Genomic DNA, 25,351 nt, shown 5'->3' on the forward strand with positions numbered 1-25,351 from the left:
AACACACTTCCCTGCTGTCCATTCTCTGTTTTTGCTCAGTTTCAGGTGGAAGCTCCCTCTGAGAACAGGAACCCCATACAATTTTAAGGCAGCTGCTCAACATGTGCACTGGAAAATGCTCCCGCTTCATCGCAATCGGCCTGTACCCGCTGGTGGTCATTTCCATCATCTGTAACATTGTGCTTTTTTTTCCTGCGGGAGACACCAAGTACGTCAGTGATGGGAAAATTACTGAGGAGGTGAAGTACATGGGGGGAGTCATTGGAGGGGGCATAATGGTGAGTTTCTTTCTACCTTTTATCCACAAAAAAAACACTTTTTTAATGTTTTTAACAGATTTACATTTTTCTTTTGAGCTTTAAGATACTTTTTTCAAAACTGTTCAACCTTTATTGCACTCTCTCTGTAAAAAGAAGTGTCAGCTTCTGACATTCTCCAGCCTGCAGCTCAAGTCATGTGTTTACAATCCAGCCGGGCGTGCAGCAAATGCTTCATCTCGTAAAAAAAAGAAATTTAATGGATTTATATTCCTTTTAATGGGGATACTGGCTAAACGGAAGTCCTGCAGCTTTAAAAAAATAAAAATAATATCAAATAATAAACAGAAATACATATTTAATCACATTTTTGTTTTACTTCCTGTTTCTGTAAGGTCTTGAAACAAATGCAGATCTTTGAGGCTATAAGGCTTTTAAACATGTAAGCTACAATTTAGCTTTTTTTCAATGCTAGCTCACACATTTTTGGCTTCTATTGTTAAACTTTAAAAACTAACATCACATATTTTTGCATTTGTCTAATGCTTAATCTCAGCAGTCAATGAAAAGCTACTACTATCCATATCCAGGGCCAAACTATTGTTGCAAAAAAGACCAAACATTTGTTGGATGCAGACGCTGAAGAGACTGAGAACAGTTAAGAATGTGGTTTTATCAATGCTTTTTCTGAAGAAGACACACAGAAGATCTGCAGTGAACATCTCCTCCTCCTGTTTCAGGTGCTGCTCCCAGCTCTTTACATTCACTTGACTGGGACACAGGGTTGCTGTGGAAACCGCTGCGGGGTGAGTCAGTCGGGGGTTGTTTGAAGGGCTTGGTCTGGATTAAATGATTAACCAATTGAAAAGCTCATTGAAAGGTGAATGTGACCACACAAGGATGTAAAAGTGACTGATAGAGAAAAAGGCTGGCAGGGTCGGTATGTTGCAATGCAGGATTAAAGGTTCTTACTTCAAAGTTAACATCTGAAAATGTAGGAAATCTGTCAAAGGCTTTACTGTCACTTTACAAAAATCTGTCAGATTTTTATTTTGCCTTTTAAGAATTATGCAGAGCATGAAACCATGTCGTGTTTTGCCAAAATGAATCAAACGAATTTGTTTCTGTAGGTTTGTGCGAAACACCAAGCACAGGCTGATGTCAAAATGTGAGGAATGACAGGAATGTTTGTGGAAACCTGATATCTCCAACTCTTAAGTGCTTGAAATTGAATTTTGTGGTCTCCTTCAGTGGAAATGACTGTCACCTGCCAAACTTTGCAGATGTTCTTGTCCATTGCGTTTGCTGCGGTGGGTGTTGCCGGCGGTCTGTACAGCTTTATCGTGGCGGTGCTGGGCTTGAAGAACGGGCCCTACTGCAAAGTTTTGCTGGCTTGGACAACACCATTTAAAGACAGGTCCTGCAGCTGCCTTTCATCATTTTCAGTTTAGAATGATATTTGTTTACTGTTTTGTTTTTTTGGAAAACAATCTTTAATTCCATCATGATGAATCATATTTTTTAAATAATTTTTTGCAACAAAAAAGTCAGAAAGTTTAATTTGACTTTGTCTAGACGCAGTCCAGGATTCAAATGGGCTTTAACTTAAAGGTTTGATTGCTCACAAACGGAGAGGAGTGGCTTTAGCTCCAATTTTCTTCAAGTTATTGTTAAATTTAAAACTTTCTTTTAAAATGTGTTTTTCCACAGTGAGGAAGGTTACCTGTCTGACAGCTCAAAGTGGTTCATATGCACAGAACCCAGCGACATTGTCCAGTTTCACATCGGCCTGTTCAGCACTCTGCTGGCCACCAGCTCCCTGCAGGTCATTCTCTGTGCTTCTCAGATGATCAACGGGCTCTTCGGCTGTCTGTGTGGGACCTGCGGCAAGAAAGACGTCATTTGAAGATAAATCCAAAAGGTTCCAATTCTATTTTTTCTGTTATTTCAGCCGATCAGTTCATAGAAGAGGTGATAGTAGATCCATGATCTGACTGTGTTTTGTTTGTTTCAGGGAGTTTGAAGTCCTGACAGCTCATTGGCCCTCCCCGCAGGAAGATGGAGGACAGTCCAAACAATTTTATTAAAATTTTACTTTTTAATAATGATTAAAAAGAGTTCTTGTTTTACTAATTTTGACATCACATCAAATTCCCAATTTGTTACTTTTTGAGAAAAATTATACGAAGTTGGTGTTCGATTTATTTGAAAACTTTATTTTGAGACCCATACTGATTTATAAGTTTAAAACAGTTTGTATTTCACCAATTTCATATTTCAATCACTTGTTTCTTATTCTTAAAGTTCTCACCTACAGATTGACAGTAGGTTGTCTCACTGAGATTTCACTAGAGATGCTAAAAAACATCACATATTACCTTGTGTTGTTATTCTAAAATGTCTTTCATTTAATAAACATTTATTTTGTGAATCGTTTCAGGTATTTTAGCAAACAACCAGGATACAGTCATCAACAGTCGATTAATAATTTCTGAAAGGCAGCTTTAATTTTTTTATTTAAAATGCATTAAACGAGTGTGGTAAAAATCTTTTCCAATGGATTTTCCACTGGTGTCACGTCTTTCCTTCAAAATGTTTGTTTCCCTTTTTGTTCTTCTAAAGTTTTGCTACAAAGTACAAAAAATAAAAATATGTTAACCTCTTTTCAGCACTTGTGTTGTCCTTTGCCTTCCCACTAAACATACCTTGTAATTTGCTGTGTGTTGAGTTAAAACTGGCTGCAAAATGAAATGCAAAACACATTTAAGATCTTTACTGGCATCTTTAATGTATTTGAAAAATTAAGCAATATTTCCACCTTTGATATTCATTAATACAGATGTGTGAACTGAAAAGTAAGATGTTATGAAAACTATTGTTAGCTGTAGAGCTTTTAAGCAGATTACTTTTTAAATATCTCCATTTCTTGAGTCTGTAGGCATCTTGAGTCCTGAGGCATTGAAGACTCTGATCCACTGAAGTACTCACATTTTCTGTATGTCTACCGAGTTTCTTCTGCATTTGCTGTCATGTAAAAACAGGCAGCACAAAGCTATAGCACCAGTTTGAACCCAAGTGACCTCGACCACAACTGGTGAAGGACACGATTGCACCACATCTCTGATATTTCTCTAATAATTCAATAAATTTGACACATTAAGAAAATTAAGAGCAGAATATATTTCATTTAGGGAAAATAGAAATAGAAAAGGCGGAACGAGCACAGAAAAGTTAATATTTTCTAGATTTTTCAAAGAAACACAAAAAGAGGAGTGATGGCAATGAAAAGGCAACACAGTTTGAAAAAAAGGGGGATAAAAACCACAGGAGCAGATTAATAACTTCACAAAAGCAAAAAAAGGCTCAAACCTGTCCGGACAACAGAAAAACTTAAATGTGGAGACTTAAAAAATGAGCTAAAATATTTTCCTCTGAATCTAAAATGTGATTCAGAACTGCAGTTTATCAATGATAGGAAAGGATTCCTAAAAATGACATGCTAATAACATCATTCTTGTAATTTTTGAATGAATTCAAACAGGGTTTTTAAAATCATTTGTGCTTAGCGGTTAGTCTCACTACATAGTCTTCCTCCTGTTCGTGTGCTGAGGTAGACTTGAGATAAGAAACTGTAGTTGGATCAGCACTGCTGTAATGCACGTAAATTCTGTAGTGTTAAAAATAAGCAACCAAAAACAATCTAAAGTAAAAGTAAACACTCTAGAAAAGGCATTTGTTAGTATGAGGAGTGTGGCAGTTTCAGAGAACAGGAGCACGAGGTGCTCCTCCTCCGCCCGCACTTGAGCATCAGCCGTCAAACTGCTGCATCATGAGCTTCCTGCTCGCCTCGTAGGCCAGAAACAAAGCTCCGTTCGCCGGGAAGGAGCGGACCAGGGTGGGGGTGAGACCGGAGTAGAGCGTCCGAACCCCTGGGCACGAGAGGCAGAGACACCTTCAGTTTGCTGCGTCAACATCGACAGGCTTGGTAGACGGCGGCTGCTTACCTTCAGCGTGAGCAATGGCCATGAAGGTTTTGAAGAAGCCGGCCTGCTTGCCTGTCAAAGACATGACCTGGATGCGGGATTTGACGCAGTCCATCGGGTAGACCACGGTCCATAGGCAAGCCCCCCCTAGCCCACCGCTGAACATGGTCGCAGCAACACCTTCAGCACAGCATTTCACAGTCATCAGCACCAGACGGAACCTAGCTTTGAATGAACAACAGCTGAGGCATGTGTCTATTACCTATATCGTCCTTATTGCACCTCATATAGTCTGCAAACATGGAGCGACAGAGCTCGTAAGCGCCAAAGAAGCAGAAGTAGCCGGGAACCTCTCTGGCTATGGTGGTGGTCAGACCCTGGAAGAAGCCTGGAAGCCCCTCGTTTCTTATGATGAACTTCACCACGGACCACACTGAACTGCAGACACAACAGAACAGACGGGGATTCAGACTTATGATGAAAAAATGTGGGGAGAAAATCTTGGATTTTGTTTTTAGTTTTTTTTTTTTAAACACAGACAATCAGAAGACACAGAGTGGGACCTGTCAGAACACACGTGTGGCTCTTCTTACTTCTGGCTCTTGGCGATCTTCCCCGACGCCTCCATCTCAAACATGGCCTGCAGGCGGCATTTAACCAGTTCAGTGGGGCAGAGAACCATCGAGGAGAAGATGGACGCAACTGAGCCGGCACAGGCTCTCTGCACGTCACTGCCACAGAGAGAGGAGGCTAAGCAGGAAGATGCGACTAAAGGCTGCAAACAGGAAGACCGTCTACCTCAGCACGCTGTCCTTGTGTAATCCCGCCGTGAAGCGGATGACCTGCTGGCAGAAGCCGTAGCTCATGAAGAGCACAGAGTTCTCAGCGATGTTGGCCATCAGCGCCGGAGTTGTGCCCTGATAGAAGCCTCGGAGTCCCACCTGTTGGTAGGTGCAGGTCAGGCAGTGGATGAAGCCGCGATACATCCTGGGAAAAGTCTGCATCTTGACCTTTGCCGTGTCCAGAGGCTGGCCGGCAAAGACGCATGCGGCGCCCCCTTTGGGGAAAAAGCAAAGCTGCAGCAAAAGTGATCAAACTCCAACGAAGCATTGATGTGAGAGGTCCGTCAAAGACTGCATAAAAAAAAAAACTCCCTACAAATCACAACATCCCCTACTAGTGTGCAGCTTATGAAAGGTCAGCCATTAAATGTTTATGATCACTACTGAAAACACTTAAAGTTAGGTCCAGTCCAAAAACAAAATATTACACATGATCATGAACAGTTGTGGTTCAGTAGGTAAAGCAATCATCCAGAAACCCAAAGCTAAGGTTCTGTTTCATCCCCTCAAAGCATCGTTGCACAAGAACCCAGACTTCCTCCTGCAGAGTTGTGTTTTTGTAGAATCACACAGAGGTTTGGAATGTGGCCTTCAGATCAGACACAGCACAGATTGCAGAGCCCAGTTTCCACATAGATCAGATAAATAGTACAAAAAATTAATGGATGAATGAGGAGCAGACTGCAGAGTCTGCTGTTGAATTAGAGTAAGAGGAGAAATTTACTACATCAGTGAAGGTTTAGAAGTTTTTTAATTACCTATGGCTCCTGCAGAAAGATCAATGACGGCCTGCACCGCTGGATGAGGAGCCATGATTCTTTATCTTAACTACCTGAAAGTTAAAATTACCAAGTAATTATCAATAATTGAACACAGAAAATACATGTTTATGCTTCTTATCAGATATCAGCTCAGGCAGCAGAGGTTTTGCTAGGAAACCTATTATAATTATGGCTAGAAATGTCTTAAAAAGTCAGTTTCATTTCAAAATGAATAATACCTTAAGAGGATTCAAACTGTTGTAGTCAATCAGAAAATTTCAAAATCAACTTTTGATTTAGCATTTAAACTAGATCTTTTCTCTAACTAGTATGTTATTTCACAATCACAGATCCTGATGCTGCTCTAACAGATGACCAGAATTAAAACTGGATTCTCTAACAAAGGTGTGGAAAAGATCAGTGATGTTTACCAGCAAACAGAAAGCAAATGTTCTTAAAAACAGTTCTCCACACATAATACCAATATAAAACCAATTTAAGAAGCGTTACATGATATTAAATAATGTTCTATGGGTAAAATGAATGCAAAATAAAATAATATAGAGTAGGATTGAGCCAATATCTTTTTTTCCAGCCGATAACCAATATTTTCCCGTTACCAATAGCCGACATTTGCAGATACCGATATTTGAATGTCTATAACTTTTTGTTTCTTTATTAGAAATGGATATCTGCTCTTATACTGTAAAAATCACATTGTATTTGACCTTTTGACTTACAACATGAAATCTCGTAGGAACAAGTATTACGTACTTTAAAGTTTGAAAATATATCTGAAAATGTTTTACTGACTATTAGACATAACTGAAAACCAAAAGATTTCCATTTCCAGGGATCTACTAGCAACGGCATGTACCAAAAATAAAATACATCAGTATCAGAACAGTCAGAACAATACTGGTGGATTTTATTTATATTAGAACAGGGGTGTCAAACTGATTTTCATTGAGGGCCACATCAGCATAGTGGTTGTCCTCAAAGAGCCAGATATAACTTATACATGTAACTAAATGTAATGAAAATAAATGTAACTACTCCTTAATGTTAAATAACTCATTATTTATTTATTATAACTTTTTAAAGTTACAATTACAGTTGGATAGAAAACATATGTTTGTTTGTTACTCCAGCATAAATCCTTTTAAATTTGATTCCGTCAGGTTAGGTTATATGGACAGTGTTTAAGTCCTAATGTATAGTTGCCCAATCCGATATTTCAAGTCCAATTCCCCCTAGAATAAATACACACCTATTTTTATTTTAAAAAATTAAAAACTTTTATGCTCTCGCGGGCCACATAAGATGACACGGAGGGCCACATTTGGCCCGCGGGCCTTGAGTTTGACACGTGTGTATTAGACCAGTACTGATAAATAAAAATTATACAAACATCGACCGATACCGATTCTGGAATCGATATATCGCCCATCGCTAATATAGTGTAGACTGAAAGGTTGCTTTTTTTTAATTAATTATTGAACTGATATTTATTTAGAAAATCCAATGTTAATTCATTAAACAGTGCTATCTTCATACTCTTACCCAAAATGTTATTTTTAGTTTTTGATGCACGAATTAATCGTTTTGGTAATGAAAGTATCACCTTGCTTCCGTTTTTCTCACTAGTTTTGTTAAAACTTTTTCCCAAATGATCAAGATTGGTTTTGGCAGGACAATTAAAAAACTTAATTGCTGCTTTATCAAATTGTTTTGTATCATGAATTGAATTATGAATTAGTGAACCATAATTAAATCTGTTTCAATGAAATAAACTTTATTGACTTTATATATTGTATGAGACTAATTTGTGATTGATAATTAGTAAGTATTAAAACATGAAATCAGAAAGTATGGCAAACATCATGCTTAATGAGTTGTATAGAACACACATCACCTGTTTATTCACCCCTAGGAACTCTTATAAAACATAAATGAAAGGAAGGAAAACGTTTTTAGAAAACTTCTTTTTTTGCAGCAACGTTTTCTGCAACCACACCTACCTTAAAATGAGAGTTTTAAGACGTTAACATGTTGGAGTGACCTTTCCCCAGATGATGCAATGTATGGAAGCATTTGTGTAGCATAATTAAAAATAAAAGTCAAAACCAGAAATGCTTTTTCATTTTCAAAATGAAGCTGCATTAATTGCAACAGAATTGCTTCCATACAAATGCTCCCATAGCAATGAAGCCGTTTTTATTAAAAACAATACTCATAACCTGCCACTAGAGAGCGACAAAAATCCGGTTCTTTATACTTTTTTTTTTTTTTTTTTTTACAATCATCTGAGGAACACGTGAGAAATCTTTAAGCCAGAAAGGGAAAGTGAGTTAATTTTGTAAACTCCAAATGAATCCGTGAAAATAAAAAATCTTCAGCGATAGGGTTGAACGTTTTAAGTAACAGTTTCAGCACACAAACCCACAGCACCACAGCCGGTGACTCCGAGCATCAGATTCAGAGTGTGTCTCGGTGGTTGCAGTCAGAGTAACATCACCCAGTGCGCACTGCATGCTTTCTTACAGCGCGGACGAGGACTCGTTGTTTATGTCGATATTCCACGTCCCAGCATCACACCTGTTCTCGCGCTTGCTGACATCAGTCAAAGTATGAGCAGACCATCCATTTGGGATGTCAAACTGAGAGGAGGAAAAGAACGTGGAGGTTGTTTGATGGCATTGCAGACAACTCGATGAACGCCCACTCGAATTAATATTCCAAGTAACAAAGTTGAAGCCGTGTTCTAAATTTAAGAGTTTAGAATAATATAGATTACGTATTTTAAACAATATACATATATACAATAAACGTTCCATGGTACTATTACTATCTGTTTCATGGAAAAACATAAACAATTTACAAATTAAATGAATTTCTTCATAGGGAGACTCTTCATAGACGATCTTTGATGAGAAGCCAGTTGAATGGCGAGAACTTCCGGTTCGTTGTAGTTAAAAAATCGTAGAGGGATGTAAATAGCACCCCCTGATGGTGATGGTTGAGAATGCACTAAAGCGCTATAAAACAGCCTTTGGGTCCTACATTTAGAGTCTTTGGTACGATTCGGCCTGGGTTTGAACTCCCAACATTCCTGTATTAGGGCGGACACTCTATCACAAGGACACTGAGCTTTTCAAATGTCTATGTGGAAACAAAAAATAGTTTATTTTAAGGAAAACTCAAACAATTTCGGCAGCCTAAATTTAAAAATGAATCTTGTTTTTATGGATATATTTCATGGAGGGGGAACTGTCAAATCAGTAACTCATCTATGTTAAAGGCTGTCAGTTCATTACCTTCAGTAACGGAGACAAGACATTCATTTCAGTTACTGAGTGAAAATCTAGCAAATGCCCTTTTTGATGATGTGCCCCAGCCCCCAGTCAGTATAACTGCTTATATTAGAACATCCTGTACCTTCCAAGTGATACTTAGAGTCGTGTGCTCTCAGATCTTTAAAGACTCTACTCCTCACTACTATGTCTGATGCATCATTAGGTGTACTTGAGAGAGGAACACTTCCTACCCACACATCCATCAGCCTGGTTCTCAAAATTCTCCAGAAACAAAAAACATATTTTCAACAGATGTTATTCTCCCGAGTGATTGAAGACATTTGAACAAGGACAGACAATTTGAGATGTTGATAAAAACCTCTTTCCTTTAGGGTTTAATTTGTCAAAGAAATAATAATGTTTTACTATTTGCCATTTACTCAGTGCATTTACTTTAAGGCATTGAGTAATACTTTTAACCGAGCACTTACATGGCAAATATTCACTCCATATTCTTTATTTTTCCATAATAATCTGTCTTTGACTTCTAACTTCCATAACCTCTTAAGACCTGGGGCCTCATTTATAAACGTTGCGTACGCACAAAAGAAGGCGTACGCCACTCTCTACGCAATAGTTGAGATTTATAAAAAGCAAACTTGACGGGAAAATGTGCGGTCCTCCACGCAAGCTCTGACCCAGGCGTACGCACAAAAACGGGTGAAATGAGAAATGGCGACACCGTCGGCAGATGGAAGAAACACGTGAAAGTGACAGTGTGTGCCAAATCGTGCTGGCATGTGCTGTGCTACACAATGTGGCATAGCTTAAAAACGTGCCTCTACCCCCTGGCGCTGATTGCTGTGTTGGCCCCGACCCTGAACCCCATCCCCACGCATTTGAGCCATTTGCTGCTGCTGTGCGCCAGCGTTTGGAAGTGATGCGTCGCTTATAAAGAAAAAGAGGTGTGCAAAATATTATTTATTTAAGAATTCCCTCATCGTGCAGTTTATTTCAGTCAGGGCGATCTTGATTTCGCCCAACTCCTTGGCCACCTCTCTGATTGAACTACTGACTTCCCTCTGCATTTCAAGGACTGCATCGGTGAGGAAACGTCCACTGCTGGAGGGTTGAGAGCCGCGTGCCGTGGAGACGCTGGGTCCAGACGGCTGCTCAGCTGCAGCATCGTAACCACTGGCCCCGCTGGAACACCCAGCAACTAAAATAAAATTGTTCTATATTAATAATCTGTAATTGTGTAGCCTGCATACATGTGACTTGACTGCATTCATTTTAATTATTTCTCTTACCTGTGTCACCCTGACCCTGGCGCGTCGGCGTCCTCCTCCGTCTCAGTCAGGTGACTGAGGCGGAGGAGGACGCCGATAAGGGGGACTTAATAGGGATTCCCCAATAATAGCGGCCAGTTTCTCATCAAGAGGGGTCAGCTCCGGTCCCCCCACCCCACCCCACCCCCCCACGTGGCGGACACACTCTGCCGATGCAGCGCTAGACGTTTTTTTGCCTCGACTTTGATGTCCGATCATTTCTTTCATTTCTTTTTTATTTCGGCCACGGTCCGAGGTTGTGAGGCTACAGCATTTACGGCGTCTGCCACCGTTTGCCACTCACGTGCCTTTTTGGCATTAGTAATGCCCACACTGTGCCCTCCAAACAACGTTTTATCCTCTTTTCCACCTCGCCAACGATAACTTCTACTTCACATTGAGTGAAGTTACGTTTTTTTGATTTCCCCTCTGTGTTTGCCATGATTTAGCAAGCCATGAATATTAATTTGTGGGCGTTTCACGGACTATTTATGGGCAACTATGGGCGTGTCATGTAGCCGCAAAAGCTGCGCTGCATTTAGAATCGGTTGTGATTTATAAAGGGAAAGATGCGTAGGATGTGCGTGCGCACGGTTTTATAACTCCGAATATTTCTGTGCGTACGCACGTCCTATGTTTCATCCGTACGCCACTTCTGACGCAAATCGTACGCAAAGTTTTATAAATGAGGCCCCAGGGGCCTCATTTATAAACGTTGCGTACGCACAAAAGAAGGCGTACGCCACCTTCTACGCAATAGTTGAGATTTATAAAAAGCAAACTTGACGGGAAAATGTGCGGTCCTCCACGCAAGCTCTGACCCAGGCGTACGCACAAAAACGGGTGAAATGAGAAACGGCGACACCGTCGGCAGATGGAAGAAACACGTGAAAGTGAAAATGACGATATTGCCTCTCAGAAATAACATGAAGACTTCACAAAGCAAGTCTTACAATTAACAGCCTACACGAACACCCGTTTGATCGATCAGCAGTGAAACAAACAAAAAAATCAAACGAAAATTACAACAGAAATTCAAATGAACACTTATTTGGAAAAAGAAAAGTGAAATATGTTCTGCAATATTGGCATGTTGTGCAATTCATCCTCATAAATAATATAGTTAACAGAACGAAATAATGTACAAAACTGATATTCTCGTCTGTGTGTCCGTCTGGCGGAGCAGATATAGGTGCGGGCGTGCGGACGGACGGACGGACGTACTAATTATCCACTGGGGAAAGTTGTTTTCATATTAAAACATTTCTTCATAAGCTATGGAATTATGGTATTCATGCATATGCCTTTAGTTTTCGTTTATTTTTGATAAAACAATGTATGGCGTATGTCTCAACCATTCAGAAAGCAACAAGAAATTACATTTGCGCTGATCAATTTCCCTTTTCCACGTGGATTATTACCGACATCTGTAGCTTGTCAGATGTAATTAAATGGAGGGAAATAAAATGCCCCATCACAATGCGTAATGACGCACAATGGCTGATCTTACGCTCTTAGAAGATATGGCAAATGGAAGAATTCGGAGTGAACGCATCTTTAGACAGCAAGAAGACGTGCTGGCAAATGAGGACGAGTGGCTTATGAGCCGGTTCTGACTTCCTCCAGCCGTCCTGTTGGACCTCTGCGGGCTTTTGGGCCCGGCGTTACAGAGGAGCACTCGGAGGAACCACGCGTGTCACCCGGTGCATCTGGCGCTCCGGTGTCCCCCCCCGCCCCCCCCCCCCCCCCCCCCCCCCCCCCGATGGAGCGCTGTAGCCTCACAACCTCGAATGGTTGTGAGGCTACAGCATTTACGGCGTCCGCCACCGTTTGCCGCTCACGTGCCTTTTTGGCATTAGTAATGTCCACACTGTCCACAAACAACACTTTTCTCCTTTTTTCCACCTCGCCAACGATAACTTTTACTTTACGTTTTTTAAGTTACGTTTTTTTGATTTCCTCTCGGTGTTTGCCATGGTTCCGCAATCAATGAATATTCATTTGTGGGCGTTTCACGGACTATTTATGGGCAACTATGGGCGTGTCATGAAGCCGCAAAAAGCTGCGCTGCATTTAGAATCGGTTGTGATTTATTAAGGGAAAGATGCGTAGGATGTGCGTGCGCACGGTTTTATAAATCCGAATATTTCTTTGCGTACGCACATCCTATGTTTCATCCGTACGCTACTTCTGACGCAAATCCTACGCAAAGCTTTATAAATGAGGCCCCTGGTGTCCACATGCATCACATTAGCTCAGCTCACAGGAGGTTCAAATAAAATTATTTTAATTTTAAAATCAACTTTCATAAAAGCAGCAAGAAATATTTTTTAAATTAACAAACGATTTAAAAGCACAAGATTTTCTTTTACATTTAAAGGCAAAGTAAAAACTTTTAAAAATTTTCTAAAAAAAATTATCTGAGAAACAAGATTTTTTTATTTTTAAAACGAAAATTTGGTTCACTAAGATTGGAAATGCGATTGTTCATTATTATTCAACCTTCTGAGAACAAATGCATTGTAAAATAAAATGTAAAAAAGGAATTTATACAGGTACCTGGAATTTTTACTGTTTGTGAGAATTTAATTTGTTTTATTAATTAATTATAATTTCTTATCATATTTTAAAAAAAACTCAGATTTTAAAAAAAAATCATAATTTCTACTTGGTATACGCAGCCGTCACATATGAGTTGTTTTAGAGATGTATAGCTTCAGGTTCAAAAATAGTTGGCTGAAATCAAAAAATATATTTTCAATGGATACAATAACATTTAAATGTGTCTTATGAATTGTTCATTTAAATCATTTTCTGCATCTTTGCCCAAAACTCTACAGCGATAACTGGATTTTTTTTAGCATTTTGAAATCCCACCTGTCAATTTATCAATTTATAATTCTCTCTAGACTGAAAGATGTCAGGAGATGGCTGCTTTGGTCGACTTCTCCACTTTGCACCATAAAGTTGTGATGACAAAAGCTCAAGCAATCAATTAAGCAATTATAGGTAATTGGAGTCTTGACACAAATGATGTTGCCAAAAAAGAGAAAAAAAAGACAAAGCAGAACATTGTTTTTATGGGTTTTGGTTCCAGCTCTTCCTCTCTTAGGCATTTTTTTTATCCTGATCTCAGACTTAGTAAATAATTGATTAGAACCAGCAATCTGTCAGGTTTTTACCTTCACATATAAATGTATTCCTCAGGTGTATTGAGGTTTTCTGTGCTCACATCGAGGCTGCTCATTTTTCATCGTGATGCTCTAGATACAATTTTTCTGAAATTACGCAGCCGTGACCTTAACATCTACCAAAATACCATCTGTTTAAATGGGGATTAAATAAACCTGTCCTTTGTGAACGGGTTTATCCTTTAAAACTCTGACCCGGGGTGGCTTACTGTGCAGCAGTCTAGACCGACTTCCCTTCAGACTTTAAACTTTAAAACACAGCAAGCAGAAGACAAAGCTTTCTTTCATCTTTTATATCACTTTTTTCTTTTATCAAAAGAAAAAAAAAAGTTGACGTTGTCTACATCACAGACAAGAATCATCAATATTCTGTTTAAAATAATTTTGGCAGGAATAGAAGGATCCCCAAGCCCAGCCCTCCCCTGAAGAAAACTCCTCTGTACACAGTAAAACTTCACATACCTATAATTTCTCTTCAGTCTTTTTACAACATTATCAAAGTAGGATCATCGCCTTTAAAATAATCATGATGCTCTTTTCAATGCAGGTCTGATCACTGTCCTGACTGTACGTCTGGTATCCTTTTCCACACTTAGAGGCTTCCACCACCAGATGCCATGAGAGCGGGAACCCTGCGTGTGCTCAAATGTACCCCTTCTTCTGCATGGTCCTAGTGAAACGCCCTGCGGGGGGCTGTACAGTAAGACCAACTGTTGCGTCTGCTCCGATGTAAGATTATGAGGTACAGTCAGAGAATCACGCTAATCCCCAATTACCAGAGATGCACTGCCAGAATAACAGATTTATAAAGGTTGACTTGAACAAAAGAAAGATGGGTCTGTTGAGAACGTCACTCCTGATCTCAGGAGATGTGATGTGACAAAATAAAAGCCAAACTTTGCAGACGCAGAAGCTGCAGGCTGAAGATCTGTCAGATTCATGAGCAGCACTCACATCCTCCCAGTTGTGAATAAGAACTAAACAGCTACTTGAAATGCATCTCTTTCTCTATAATGGCATGAACTTGAGCAGCAAGGTCACAGCGATGGAGCTGGTGAGCACGGTGACGAGGATTCCGCTGAATGTGGAAAAAGCTTCCCGTGTAAGAAAAGCAATCAGGAAAACCCTCTTCGTTTGTACCCTGTTCACACACACCCAGTGTCCCAATGATTGTGGAGAAGTCTTTTCACAGGCTCTGATGACCACCATCCATAACTGGATCCTCAGAGTGATAGATAATGTTTTATAGCTCTCCTAGTGGGATGGTTTGGGTTTTTTTTAAGGTGTTTTTCAAATCCAAAGCAAATCAACGCCAATGCTGACTTCACATCTTATATACAGGAAACTGCTCATTTGCTCTTAGTGTAGAAACTGTGAAAGTTAAAACCTCAAAAAATGGATTTACTATTAAAATCCACACAATGTTGAGTCCCAATTTACAAGATAAAAAATAAAATCAATAAAAAAAGACAGCAGGGTCAGAAAAATGTGGACACACCTTCCAAAAGGGAACGCTAAACAAGAAAAAAAATGTTTTTTTCTGCAAGAAGAAGCCAATCAAAAGTACTTGGACCGTGTGCTTACTGTGGCTGAAGGGTTAGGCACTGCAAAAAAATGTACAAAAATTAAAAGGTTGTTTCTTCTGAAGCACAGTAAGGCAATCTAATTAGAGCAGAGCGGCAGCAACATTTGCACAAACTTAAAAATTGGACCAAAAAAAAAACTTTCCCCGTTTCCATGTTCCATGTTCAGATCACCTGTGTAAAAACAGCTACAATCAAAAAGGAGGCACTTTATAAAAGAGTATATAGTTTTCTAGCCTATATAGCATTAATCAGTATACTGTGTATTTTATATACCATTGTAATGTGTCACTTTATATTAGAAATGCGGTAGTTTATGCAAAAAGAACTACAGTATGTACTATAGTTTTTGTCAGTCTATTTGCATTGCTATAATATTTACCATAGTAATGTACAACTTAATACAAAAAACTGGTTGTCAAGTAAAGTATTTCCACTTTTTTCAATGGTTTTGTGCTACACAATAATTATAAACCTTAAAAAATGTGTTTGAGGAATATTAAGTATTTTTTTTATAAAACCGATGTACATCTTCTTGCTTTTGATTTTCCCCCCACATTTTATACAAAACAGATCAATCTGTATTTCTTTGACTCTTTCCTTAAAAATATCATTGTGATGCTTGTGTCTCTTGGACAAAAGAAGCCACCATAATACTAGTTAGAGTTAACACAATTTTGAAACCTTAAAGTAGCACAAAAACAGTGAAAAGGAGATATGTAGGTTTTTATGGGCAACTGTTCCTTAATAGGTCAAATGAGTTTAAAGTGACAGGTTGCAGTTAAACCTTAAACCACCTGCTTTCTGAGGAAGAATAACACCTGATTGCATTTTTGCTTTCAAGCATTTCTGCGTCTGTTTGGAGGAAATTCTTAGAATTTTGTCAGATTTTCTCAAGTTAAAAAAAGTGGCCTGTTAATCGAGTCACAAATGGACGACAAAAATGTCATAATTACTAAAAATACAGCAAACCAACCAACGACTTTCCTTATTCCCCGTCTGGACATGGTGTTGTGTGTACATTGTGCACGTGTGTGTTTGTTTGGCAGACATTTGGTTGACAGAAAACAGCAGACGGGACCGGGGATGAGACTTCCAGGGTCTGAGTGTTCAGACTCCAGTGAGCGGTTGTGTTGTGGCAACAGACAGTCATCTCCTCGCAGGTGGAGAGTGGCGCTCTGACCGCCGTTGCCATCCGGACCAAGGCGGAGATCAACAGTCTGAAAGAAAGACAGTGGAAGAAGGCGGAACTTTAAAGGCCATCCATTAACAAGCAGTAAAGTGGAGTTCATCATTTCCAGTCTGATGTAAGTGTTCACACTCTGAGTGCTAAAGATGATGAACCAGTTCTGTCAAGATTACAACTTCACTTAAGCATACTGCTCTTGTTTATTCTGGAGCTCCTGCTGGCAGCTTGGGTAAATATCACATGATGCTCCATATCGTTCTGGAAGGATTTTCAGATTGGCCATTGTTGCACATGTCAATATTGTGTGCCTTTGACTCAGATTTATCAGGTTTATTTCCCCTCTTTATGAGCCACCTGAAGAACACAGAGTGCTCTACTTCTGATTGTGTCAACTAAACTCAATCAGATGCAGCAACAAGTAAACTGCCAGGAAAAAAAGTGCTAAAAATAGTACCTTACTTCACAGAAAATCAGACTATATCAAAGTTTGAATGGTTGAGTAGGTCTCAGTACTCATCAGATTTTTGTTCTTTTTGTAAAAACAGTCTTTCTTTTAAGGAATTTTTATAAATAATACAGCAGTTAAAAGAATTTGGGGGCTATTTGTACTAAAACAAAAGGTAGTGTCAGCAATAAAGTTTAATTAAGGCATTTTACGGCTGCACTTAACTGAAAGTGGGGAAAACACTAAGCCTGAATTAATAGCCATTTGACCACAGAGTGGCCTTTATTACATCAAACTGACACCAACCACTTATGGTAGATCAGAAATAAGTTGACAAGCACTTCTGAAAGGAATATAACTTTTTCAAAGTGTGTGTTTTTTAAGTGACAATGACGTTCCTCTTCTCTGCAGAATCTAAACAATTCAGGGCTTGGATGTAAATATGTTTGGATCAAGTCCCCTGTGCCAAAACACCTAAAGCTAGACTGATATTGCATTTCTTTTGCTTTGATGGTTATAAATCAGCTTGTGCACTCAACAAGTGTCCCTTGTGCATAAAATTCTACAGCATAATACTTCCACCACCCTGCTACACATAATGTAATATCACATGACCACTAAACAAGGCACACAAAAATCAATACCCAGGTTTTTACAAATGTTCATATATAAAACTTCACACATGTCAGTGGCCATAGTGGTGGAGAGCAGCTTTCTCAGGGGGAGTTCCCTTAAGACTTTGAGGATATTGATCAAACGCTGTGAAATCGTATCACTTTTGACTTTTTCCTGCTGTTTTTAGATCAGAATTAGTCTTGATGTATTTAGGAAAGATGCTATATATATATCTTATGATCAGATACCAGAGGATTTCTGCACTTCTTGCAAGATTGACAAGTTTTTGGCTAGAATTTTAAAATAATTCATTTTAATCAGAGTCTAATGATAAAAGACTGATCAGGTGTAGTTAGAAAAAAGAAGCTAAAGCAAAAACCATTCAGCCTTTGGCTTGCTTTAAATACGCATAAAATCACTGATCCTGCAGCTGCAGTGGTGCAAGCACTCAATCTATGCTTTTTGAAATATTATTTTTTAAGGTCTGAATTATAGCCTAAAAGTTGAATGTGGTTCATTTGAATGGGAGCAAATTAGGCTGATTGCATCTAGATGTGACAGTGAGTTTACTAGATTATTTCAGTCTAAGTGAATCGACTATTATTTAAATTTACAGCAATTTATCAAAAACTGCAGAGCAAGTTGTGGTTCTATTTATTAGACATTTGGAGCCTTTTTTAGGTTTTAGGCATTAGTACAAGAACTGGGTATTACTGTCAAAATACTGATTCTATTTCAGTTTGCAAAATTAGGATTTGATATACAATTTAACACATTTTAATTTAATAGTTATTGTATTTTTCAATTTTTTGCCTAAAAAGTTACAAGAGATTGATTGCTTAAGTACAAACATGGATTTATATGAGTAAATATTGTCTTTTTCTGCAATAAGTGCAGCCACCAACCTCACCGTCAGCTTTCATGCTCCCACCTGAAACGGAAAACTGCTATTCCATATACGTGGAAGCAAACGATTGTCATCCTTAAACATGAACCGCTCATAAAGTGTCATCTGTGCATCGCAAGTGAAACCTCAACCCTGCAGCCAACAGCGCACCCACGCATCAACATAAACACCTGGCCTCGGTTCCATCCCCTCATCCTCTATTCATGTGAAATGGCTCATTACCAGCAGACAAATCAATTGGCTTCACTCTCTCAACACCCACTTGTGAAAATAAGAGACTCTACAGACAGCCCAAAGACTGGAAACAGTGCTGCCCACCAGCTCGCAGTCGCGCTCCACATCAGCTCAAGATGAAAGGAGAAGTGACTAAGACTCAGACAGGAGGTTTGTCTGCAGACTATGTGCATCAGAATTTGTATTCACTTAGACAAACATTACCAGGAGACTTGTAGTTTGTTCTTTTAGGAAACATAAAAAATGTTTCATCTCCTCTGGCATTGCCATTTCGTACATTTATCTTTATCCACTTAGCTTTCTATTATTTCAAAGCTGAAAACATACAATTTATACAAAACTTTATGCAGCAAAACTCTGACAAGTGTGATGATGAAGCATTTAAATGAGCTAAAGTTGTTATTTCTGTTTTTTAATACCTTTTCAGAGCCAGATTTTCCTTCAATGTACTGCTCTTCCTGATTTTCTAAAGGACTTTTCAACCATTTATGTAAAAATTAGCTATTTTTTAAAAACTTTTTTAATCCAGACTTACTAGTTTACCATCTTCAAAAAATGTAAAGACAAATTCTGCCAAGATTTTTATTTTGCAAACACTGCACAACTCTGAATCCCTGCATTGCTTGCCTCTTTGTGTTTGAATCCTCATTAACTTTAAAGACCCACTCCAATGAAAATGCTGTTTTTGATGTTTTTCACGTGCTCTTGCTGCATTTTTCTCATGATGAAGGACATATATAAAGAAAATTAGGCTAAAAATTGCCTTTCTGGGTATGTCTTGATTCAAATTGTTGTGAATTGTGAGCAGACAAAAAAAATGACGGTTAAAAAAACGTAGCTGTTACGTATGTGCTACAATATTGCTCGCCATTCTTGTTGCATCACTAATGTTAGCTTGGGGTTGTGAGGGACTGTAAGCTAGTGGGGGACAGTGCAAAGGGATGACGGGAAATGAAGACTTACTCTGGCTTACACTGCTCCAACAGTCCCACTCACAACTCAAAGGGGGAATTTCTGAGGAAGTCCTGCTGCTCTGCAGAAACTATGTCCTAGAAAATGGCACAGGTGTTTTGATTTTGGCTAAAAATCCCAAAATGGCTCAGACATAATCCCTGTGAGAACGCTCAAATACAGAGAAAAGACTATAAATACTGAGGGGCACCTGTTGAAAGGTTTGGCTGCTGTTAAAAAAAATTGTGACTATCCAAAGATTTAGAAGTTATCATGTACTTTGATACATAGTGTAATTTGTTAAATATTAATTTATTTTCCAGTTATTACAGTTAAAGAATTTTGTACAGGAGTAGCACAACTTACTTATAGGTTTGACATTTTTGTTTGACTTTTTGCTCATTTTTTTAAAGAATTTCTCAAATGAAATTTTAAAAAAAAAGCTTGTTCTCTTCTTGTTTGTGTCTTTTAAAAACTAAATGTATAGTTTAACAGGATATGTACAAAGTTTAACAGCCAGATTATCAAGTTACTCCATCATAAGGACTCTCATTTTTAAGGCTGGTTGATAAACCTGCAGCACTCACCTTGACCATCTTTTCTGTTGTTCTGGCTTGCTCTTAGTTCCTCTGACTTATAGAAATCAATGCTGGCATAAGTGTTCAGGCCAGAGCCAGCACTGCTACCCATAGCACCTCCGCCCATATTGTAGACTGGAGAGGAGCACTCCACTCCAGCTTGAGGGCTCTCCTTCATGACCAAGTCAAGGTCAATATAGTTAAGGCCTTGTTCTGCAGATGAGGTGGAGGCTTGTGGCGGGGGTGTTGCAGACTGCCCATTCTCCCACAGCGAGCAGTCCAAACCTTGCCGATGACCTACTGGCTGACTGCCCTCTGGGAAGAGGGAGGTAGAGGAGGGTGGGTGATGTATTATAGAGGAGGTCGACTTGAATGTCTCAGAGGGGTGTCCTTGCTGGTCATCTCGGACCAGTCTGCTACTCCGGTCAGGAGACTGGAAAGACTTGACAGGGGAAAACCCCAAACTAGTCTCTGGTTCCATCTTTAAGGACTGATTTGGGAGGATGGCAGGTCCTATGGAGATGCTGGGGTCTGCACATTTACTGTCCATAAAGTGGGTAGGAACATCTGTTGGCATTTTTGTTCTGAATCTGGCACTGGCTTTTGCTGCCAGAGGAGAAGGCGTGCTGTGTTCATGTCTAGCCTGGGGGGCGACGGTTGGTGGGCTGCCCTGATGGGTGCTACATGTGGATCTAATACAAGTTTGGGGTAATGAGGGTTTCCTCAAATCCATGCTGACGTATTCGGGAGAGGTGGATATTGGGGCGGAGAAGCTGCGGGGAAGGTTGGCGGGGCAGAACAGTGGTTTGTTCACGGGTCGCAGAGTTGCATGGATAACAGGTTCTCCGTGCTGAGATCCTGCACATCGTCCTGCATCTGATTTACTGTCTTCCTTGAAGACAATGCTGACATACTCACCAACGGCCTGAGACGCTGATGGCAGTAGATTCTCCTTGACCCTGGGAAGGGTGTTGGCTTTCGTTATGTCCAAGGAAATACTGAGGGGTCGCCCCTTCCTTTGTTGCTTAGGGCTCTTACTACTTGATCCTCGTTTTTGGTGATGACGACCTTCTTTTGTTGATGTCCCCGCACTCTTGTATTCTGCTCCGGCTCTTATAAGACTTAACCCCCGCCCTGCAGATATTGACCTGTCTTCAAGGCTTTCACTGCTGGCAGAGCTGGAGGAGAAAGATGAGGACGACATGGAGAGCTGGCAGCCCCCCGCAGAACCCACTGAAGTTTTGTTTTTCTTGCTGTACCCCGCCCCACCTCCCACTCCAATGTTTTCATGTCCACTGACGTCTTGTTTTCCTTCTGCTGTGCTTAGGTCATCCTCAAAGCGGGTATAAAGAGCATGCTGGTAAGCTCGAGGCAACGAAAAATAGGAATTAAGCATTTTTGGTTGCAGCTGGTGCTGCTCGGGGTGGGAGGGTGGTGTGCTGCAGGCGGAGCGGCTGCTCAGAGGGGAGACATTTATGTAGTCGCCAACATTTCGGCTCTCAATACTGGCTCTGCAATCCCACATCCCCAGTCTGTACAGGTCTGTGGAGCTGCTGCTGTTAGGAGACATGACCATATAGCCCTCTGAGCTAGGCTGGTGGATGTGCTGAGGTGGAGACACGCTACTGTTGGGTGTCATGGCCATATACTCGTCATCTGCTCCAGGTTTAGCACTGGAATCAGACACACCTATTGAGAGGGAGAGCAAAACAGGAGGAGATGTCACTCCAGGCAACATTGACATGTATCCACTATCGACTAGTCCTGTGTCCACTCCGCTCCTGCTTTTTCCTGCCCTTTTTCCACCCCCCCTTCCAGCATCAAGCTGCCCTCCTCTACCCGCTAAGCTTCCTGAGCCCTGGTGTAAACCACCTTGCTCTCTATGAGTATTCTGTGACATGATGGCATATTCTTCATCGTCCTCATCGTCCTCTTCTTTTCTATGTGGGGTGAGGCGCTCGTGGGAAGCCATGGGCAGGGAAGCCCTCTTGCTCAGCAGCCTGCGTTCCGCTTCAGATTCTCGGCTGGATGACCGCCGCAGAATCCGCCTGCCTTTGGAGCGATGGTGAGAACCGAGAAGAGCCTCTCTCTGCCCCATCACTATGTAGCTGGAAGCTGTTTCTCCATGGACGTGGTGTCCAGAAATACTGGGGATGAGCAGGGAGTGCTCCCCAGGACTGGAACCGTACTCGTCCGAGGACCCATAGTCACTTGGAGAGCCTGAAACAGAAACTCTTTGAGAAACACGAGGATAGGAGCAGATAGTCATGCCCCCCACAGCAGCCCCCACGAGGCCACACTCTGATCCATGACCAGAGCTGGAGGACAGGCTTGGGGCTGGAGACGGAGCAGGGTTGGGTGTGTATCGCGCAAGGCTGAGGGTGATCTTAGCAGGAGTTGGGGCTCTTGTCGGTTTGGGCCTCAGTGTTGGCGTTGTTGAACAGGATCCGTTTAGACTTGGGCTGGAGCTGGCCCATGTGCCTCTGGCACTAGCGCCGCTTTCTTCCGACCTGGCTCCTATACTGGCTGTCCGTGCTCTTGGGAAGCCGTGGCGTAATGTCGGTGATGTACTCGTGCTGCTTCCTCCAGTTCCAGGAGTCTCCGTGCGCGCTCGCCTGGAGAAGCCCACCTGGCTCGGGGGCAGGTTTGGATGATGACGCCGACTCGGGACGCTGATTGGATTTGAAGAAGTCCCGCCTCCGCAAGACGTCCCCACAGACTGAGACTTACTGCGCTGACGAAACTCCTCACTTAAGGCCTTCATGGCCTCCAGTAGAGTCTCGTGCATGTTTTGAGCCACCACAGAATCATCCACTTGCATCCAAAATTCTCCAGGACCAGTGATAGCAGAGCGTCCTACTTCAATGAAGAAGAAGTTCTCCGAATGGCCACACCGGCGAACATTCATCAACTGCAAAACAACGGCGGCCACATCCGAGTTGAGTTTGACAAAGTTGACTGTCTTATCGGTTAGGCACAGCCGGTAGATGCCCACTAGGTTCCTGGCGTGTCCCAGACCTTTAGGCCAGACCTTAACTTGCCATACTTCTTTAAAAGTTGGAACAGGAGATGGAGAGCTACACTCTCCACTACTGCCGTAGTCTTCAGGAGTTTTACCTGGGACAAAACCAAAAAACATAAATAAATAGTTATAGAAAATAAACTGATTAAAAACAAACAAATAAAATCCAAATGAACTAAAGTATAAGGAAATACTGGTGTATACGTGCAAGAGTGTTTTCTCTATGTGACATGATTTCATTGAAATGACTTTACAGCTTCTGCAGGTCATAATGCATTATTTAAAAACAGCTTAACTGTGAAAAATCACCTTTTTTTTCTCACAAAAATAACAAAAACACTGCTCTGCTGCCATTCTCCTGTTAGGTTATCACAGCTTTAATGTGACTAAGCAGCGTCTGAGTGTCCACCCATAATGTAAAATGTAATTGTGTTTCATAGTGGTTAAGCTGTGGTCTTCACAAAATGGGGAGTGTGTATTATTCCAGTGCGCATCTCGTTAGGGTTCACAACAACACATTAGAGCCGGGCAAGCCCATCAGTCTGAACGAGGCGAGGGGGAAAGGGGTGGGGGGCATCATAAGATTTTTAAAAAAAATGTAAACATACGATTGAGCTAGAGCAAAAAATAAATAAATAAAAGGATTCCGAAAAATAAGAAAGGCGCTATTTCCAGGGAGATCTCCACACCAGCAGCGCAGAGGAGCGCAAATGTAGGTTAGAGCTGTGCAGAAAAACAAAAACACGGGCTGCAGCTGAGTGCACCGCGATAGGCTACTACTATATGATGCATCCCTTGGATGGTTGCTATATGCCCACTGCGCCATGCAAAAACCCACCGCCATGTGAGAAGATCCGCATTTCAGTCAAAAAAAAGGCGCTCATTCCGGATTATTTGTGCACATGAGGAATGCATCGCGTCTCATTGTGCCAACAGGCGCAGATTAGGACAAACCAGCGCGTATTAAAATGTGCTGCACATGCCGCCCATAGCGTGCAGATCAGCCCAGTCAGATGCTCCTGTTTAAAAAAAATAATAGCTGCACCCACTGAAATCATTTATTCAAATCAATGTGGAACACTAGGTAAAACATTTTTGAGATGGTGCAGAAACACCGAGGATCACTTTTCACATCTTACAGTTGCACTGAAGGTCCAGCATCGCCTGGTACCACTCGTTCTGGACCTCCTCGCTGTCCGCGGCGATGGCAAAGCTCTCGCTGCGGGTATAAAGGACTATCATGTGCTTGTTCTTGGAATCTGCCCGCTTGTTGATGTTGAAGCAAGTATCCAGGTTCAGCACTTTCTTGGGCACCGGCGATTTGCTGCGGAATTTTTTCTCGTTCTCGTAATACTCCAGTCGAGCAGGACCAAGCTCCGAGGCCGACCTCAGAACGAAGAACCGCCGGTGCATTGATTTATGCTTGCGGAGGTAGCCGCTTTTCTGCACGTCTTCATAGTTCTGCGGCTCGCCTGCTTGGTTCTCCATGAGCGCGGTGGGGGATCACTGAAAACAAGGTCGTGGTTTTAAGGCGTGAAGCGCGAACCCATGCGGTCTCATCCTTCATCAGCTACATCTCGTCCCCGCCGCGTCCACATTAAAGTGTGAGGCATGTGTGCGAGGGGCTCAGGATGCCGAGATCACCCGAAGCATGCTTGGGGGTATGGTGTCATTCTTCTGAGTCCGGCGGCTGCAGGAGGATCCGCGCACGGAGCCCGCGCCGCGTCCACCGCTCCGCGTCCCGCAGCCCAGCCCAGTCCCCCGGTCAAACCACGGCGCGGTTCAGCTGCTCGAGGACGTCTCCTCCTCCACCTGTCTGAGGATGCCCACAGCCGGAGTGCGCCGTTCAGACATGCAGGGGAAGCGCTGCACTTCCGATTCAAACTTTCAAATTAAAACAACAACAAAGAGCATGTTTACATACCTGCAAATAATGATATAATAATAATAATAATAATAATAATAATAATAATAATAATATCAATAATAATATCAATAATAATAATGATATAACTATCAATAATAATAAATAATATTAGTTATTATTAGTATTAGTAGTAATATTAATAATAACGTTAATATTATTGTTTTATTATTATTACATCATTATAACAATAAAACAGACTTTACATGAGTTTATTTCTTATGACTCCCTGGTAGCTCGGGAGT

At 41.1% G+C, this 25,351-nt stretch overlaps 3 protein-coding genes across 7 annotated transcripts; 1 reads left to right on the top strand and 2 right to left on the bottom strand.

The window, feature by feature from the left end:
- Positions 1 to 2,925, top strand: tm4sf21a (transmembrane 4 L six family member 21a). Its single transcript, XM_004076468.5, has 5 exons — positions 1 to 278; positions 998 to 1,063; positions 1,541 to 1,674; positions 1,968 to 2,178; positions 2,272 to 2,925. The coding sequence occupies exons 1-4, from the start codon at positions 102 to 104 to the stop codon at positions 2,161 to 2,163; spliced, it is 573 nt and encodes a 190-aa protein (XP_004076516.1). The 5' UTR covers positions 1 to 101; the 3' UTR covers positions 2,164 to 2,178; positions 2,272 to 2,925.
- Positions 2,926 to 3,019: 94 nt separating this feature from the next.
- Positions 3,020 to 8,694, bottom strand: slc25a15b (solute carrier family 25 member 15b). 5 transcript variants are annotated; one of them, XM_023962474.2, is made up of 7 exons: positions 8,388 to 8,694; positions 5,841 to 5,914; positions 5,039 to 5,297; positions 4,834 to 4,971; positions 4,503 to 4,678; positions 4,262 to 4,420; positions 3,020 to 4,186 (listed from the first exon to the last, which is right to left on the bottom strand). In XM_023962474.2, the coding sequence occupies exons 2-7, from the start codon at positions 5,893 to 5,895 to the stop codon at positions 4,065 to 4,067; spliced, it is 909 nt and encodes a 302-aa protein (XP_023818242.1). In that variant the 5' UTR covers positions 5,896 to 5,914; positions 8,388 to 8,694; the 3' UTR covers positions 3,020 to 4,064. The 5 variants fall into 5 exon arrangements, with proteins under 5 accessions (XP_023818242.1, XP_023818245.1, XP_023818244.1 ...); XM_023962477.2 differs by having other exon boundaries at positions 8,442 to 8,551; XM_023962476.2 differs by having other exon boundaries at positions 8,286 to 8,544.
- A 5,242-nt stretch (positions 8,695 to 13,936) lies between these two features.
- On the bottom strand, positions 13,937 to 25,023 carry si:ch211-284e13.4 (insulin receptor substrate 1-B). The gene is made up of 3 exons (XM_011483581.4): positions 24,322 to 25,023; positions 20,170 to 23,277; positions 13,937 to 16,461 (listed from the first exon to the last, which is right to left on the bottom strand). The coding sequence occupies exons 1-3, from the start codon at positions 24,668 to 24,670 to the stop codon at positions 16,454 to 16,456; spliced, it is 3,465 nt and encodes a 1,154-aa protein (XP_011481883.1). The 5' UTR covers positions 24,671 to 25,023; the 3' UTR covers positions 13,937 to 16,453.
- Between the last annotated feature and the right edge of the window lie 328 nt (positions 25,024 to 25,351).

The sequence above is a fragment of the Oryzias latipes genome, chromosome 14, assembly GCF_053564925.1.
Source record: "Oryzias latipes strain Hd-rR chromosome 14, Olatipes_Hd-rR_3.1".
NCBI classification, from domain to species: domain Eukaryota; kingdom Metazoa; phylum Chordata; class Actinopteri; order Beloniformes; family Adrianichthyidae; genus Oryzias; species Oryzias latipes.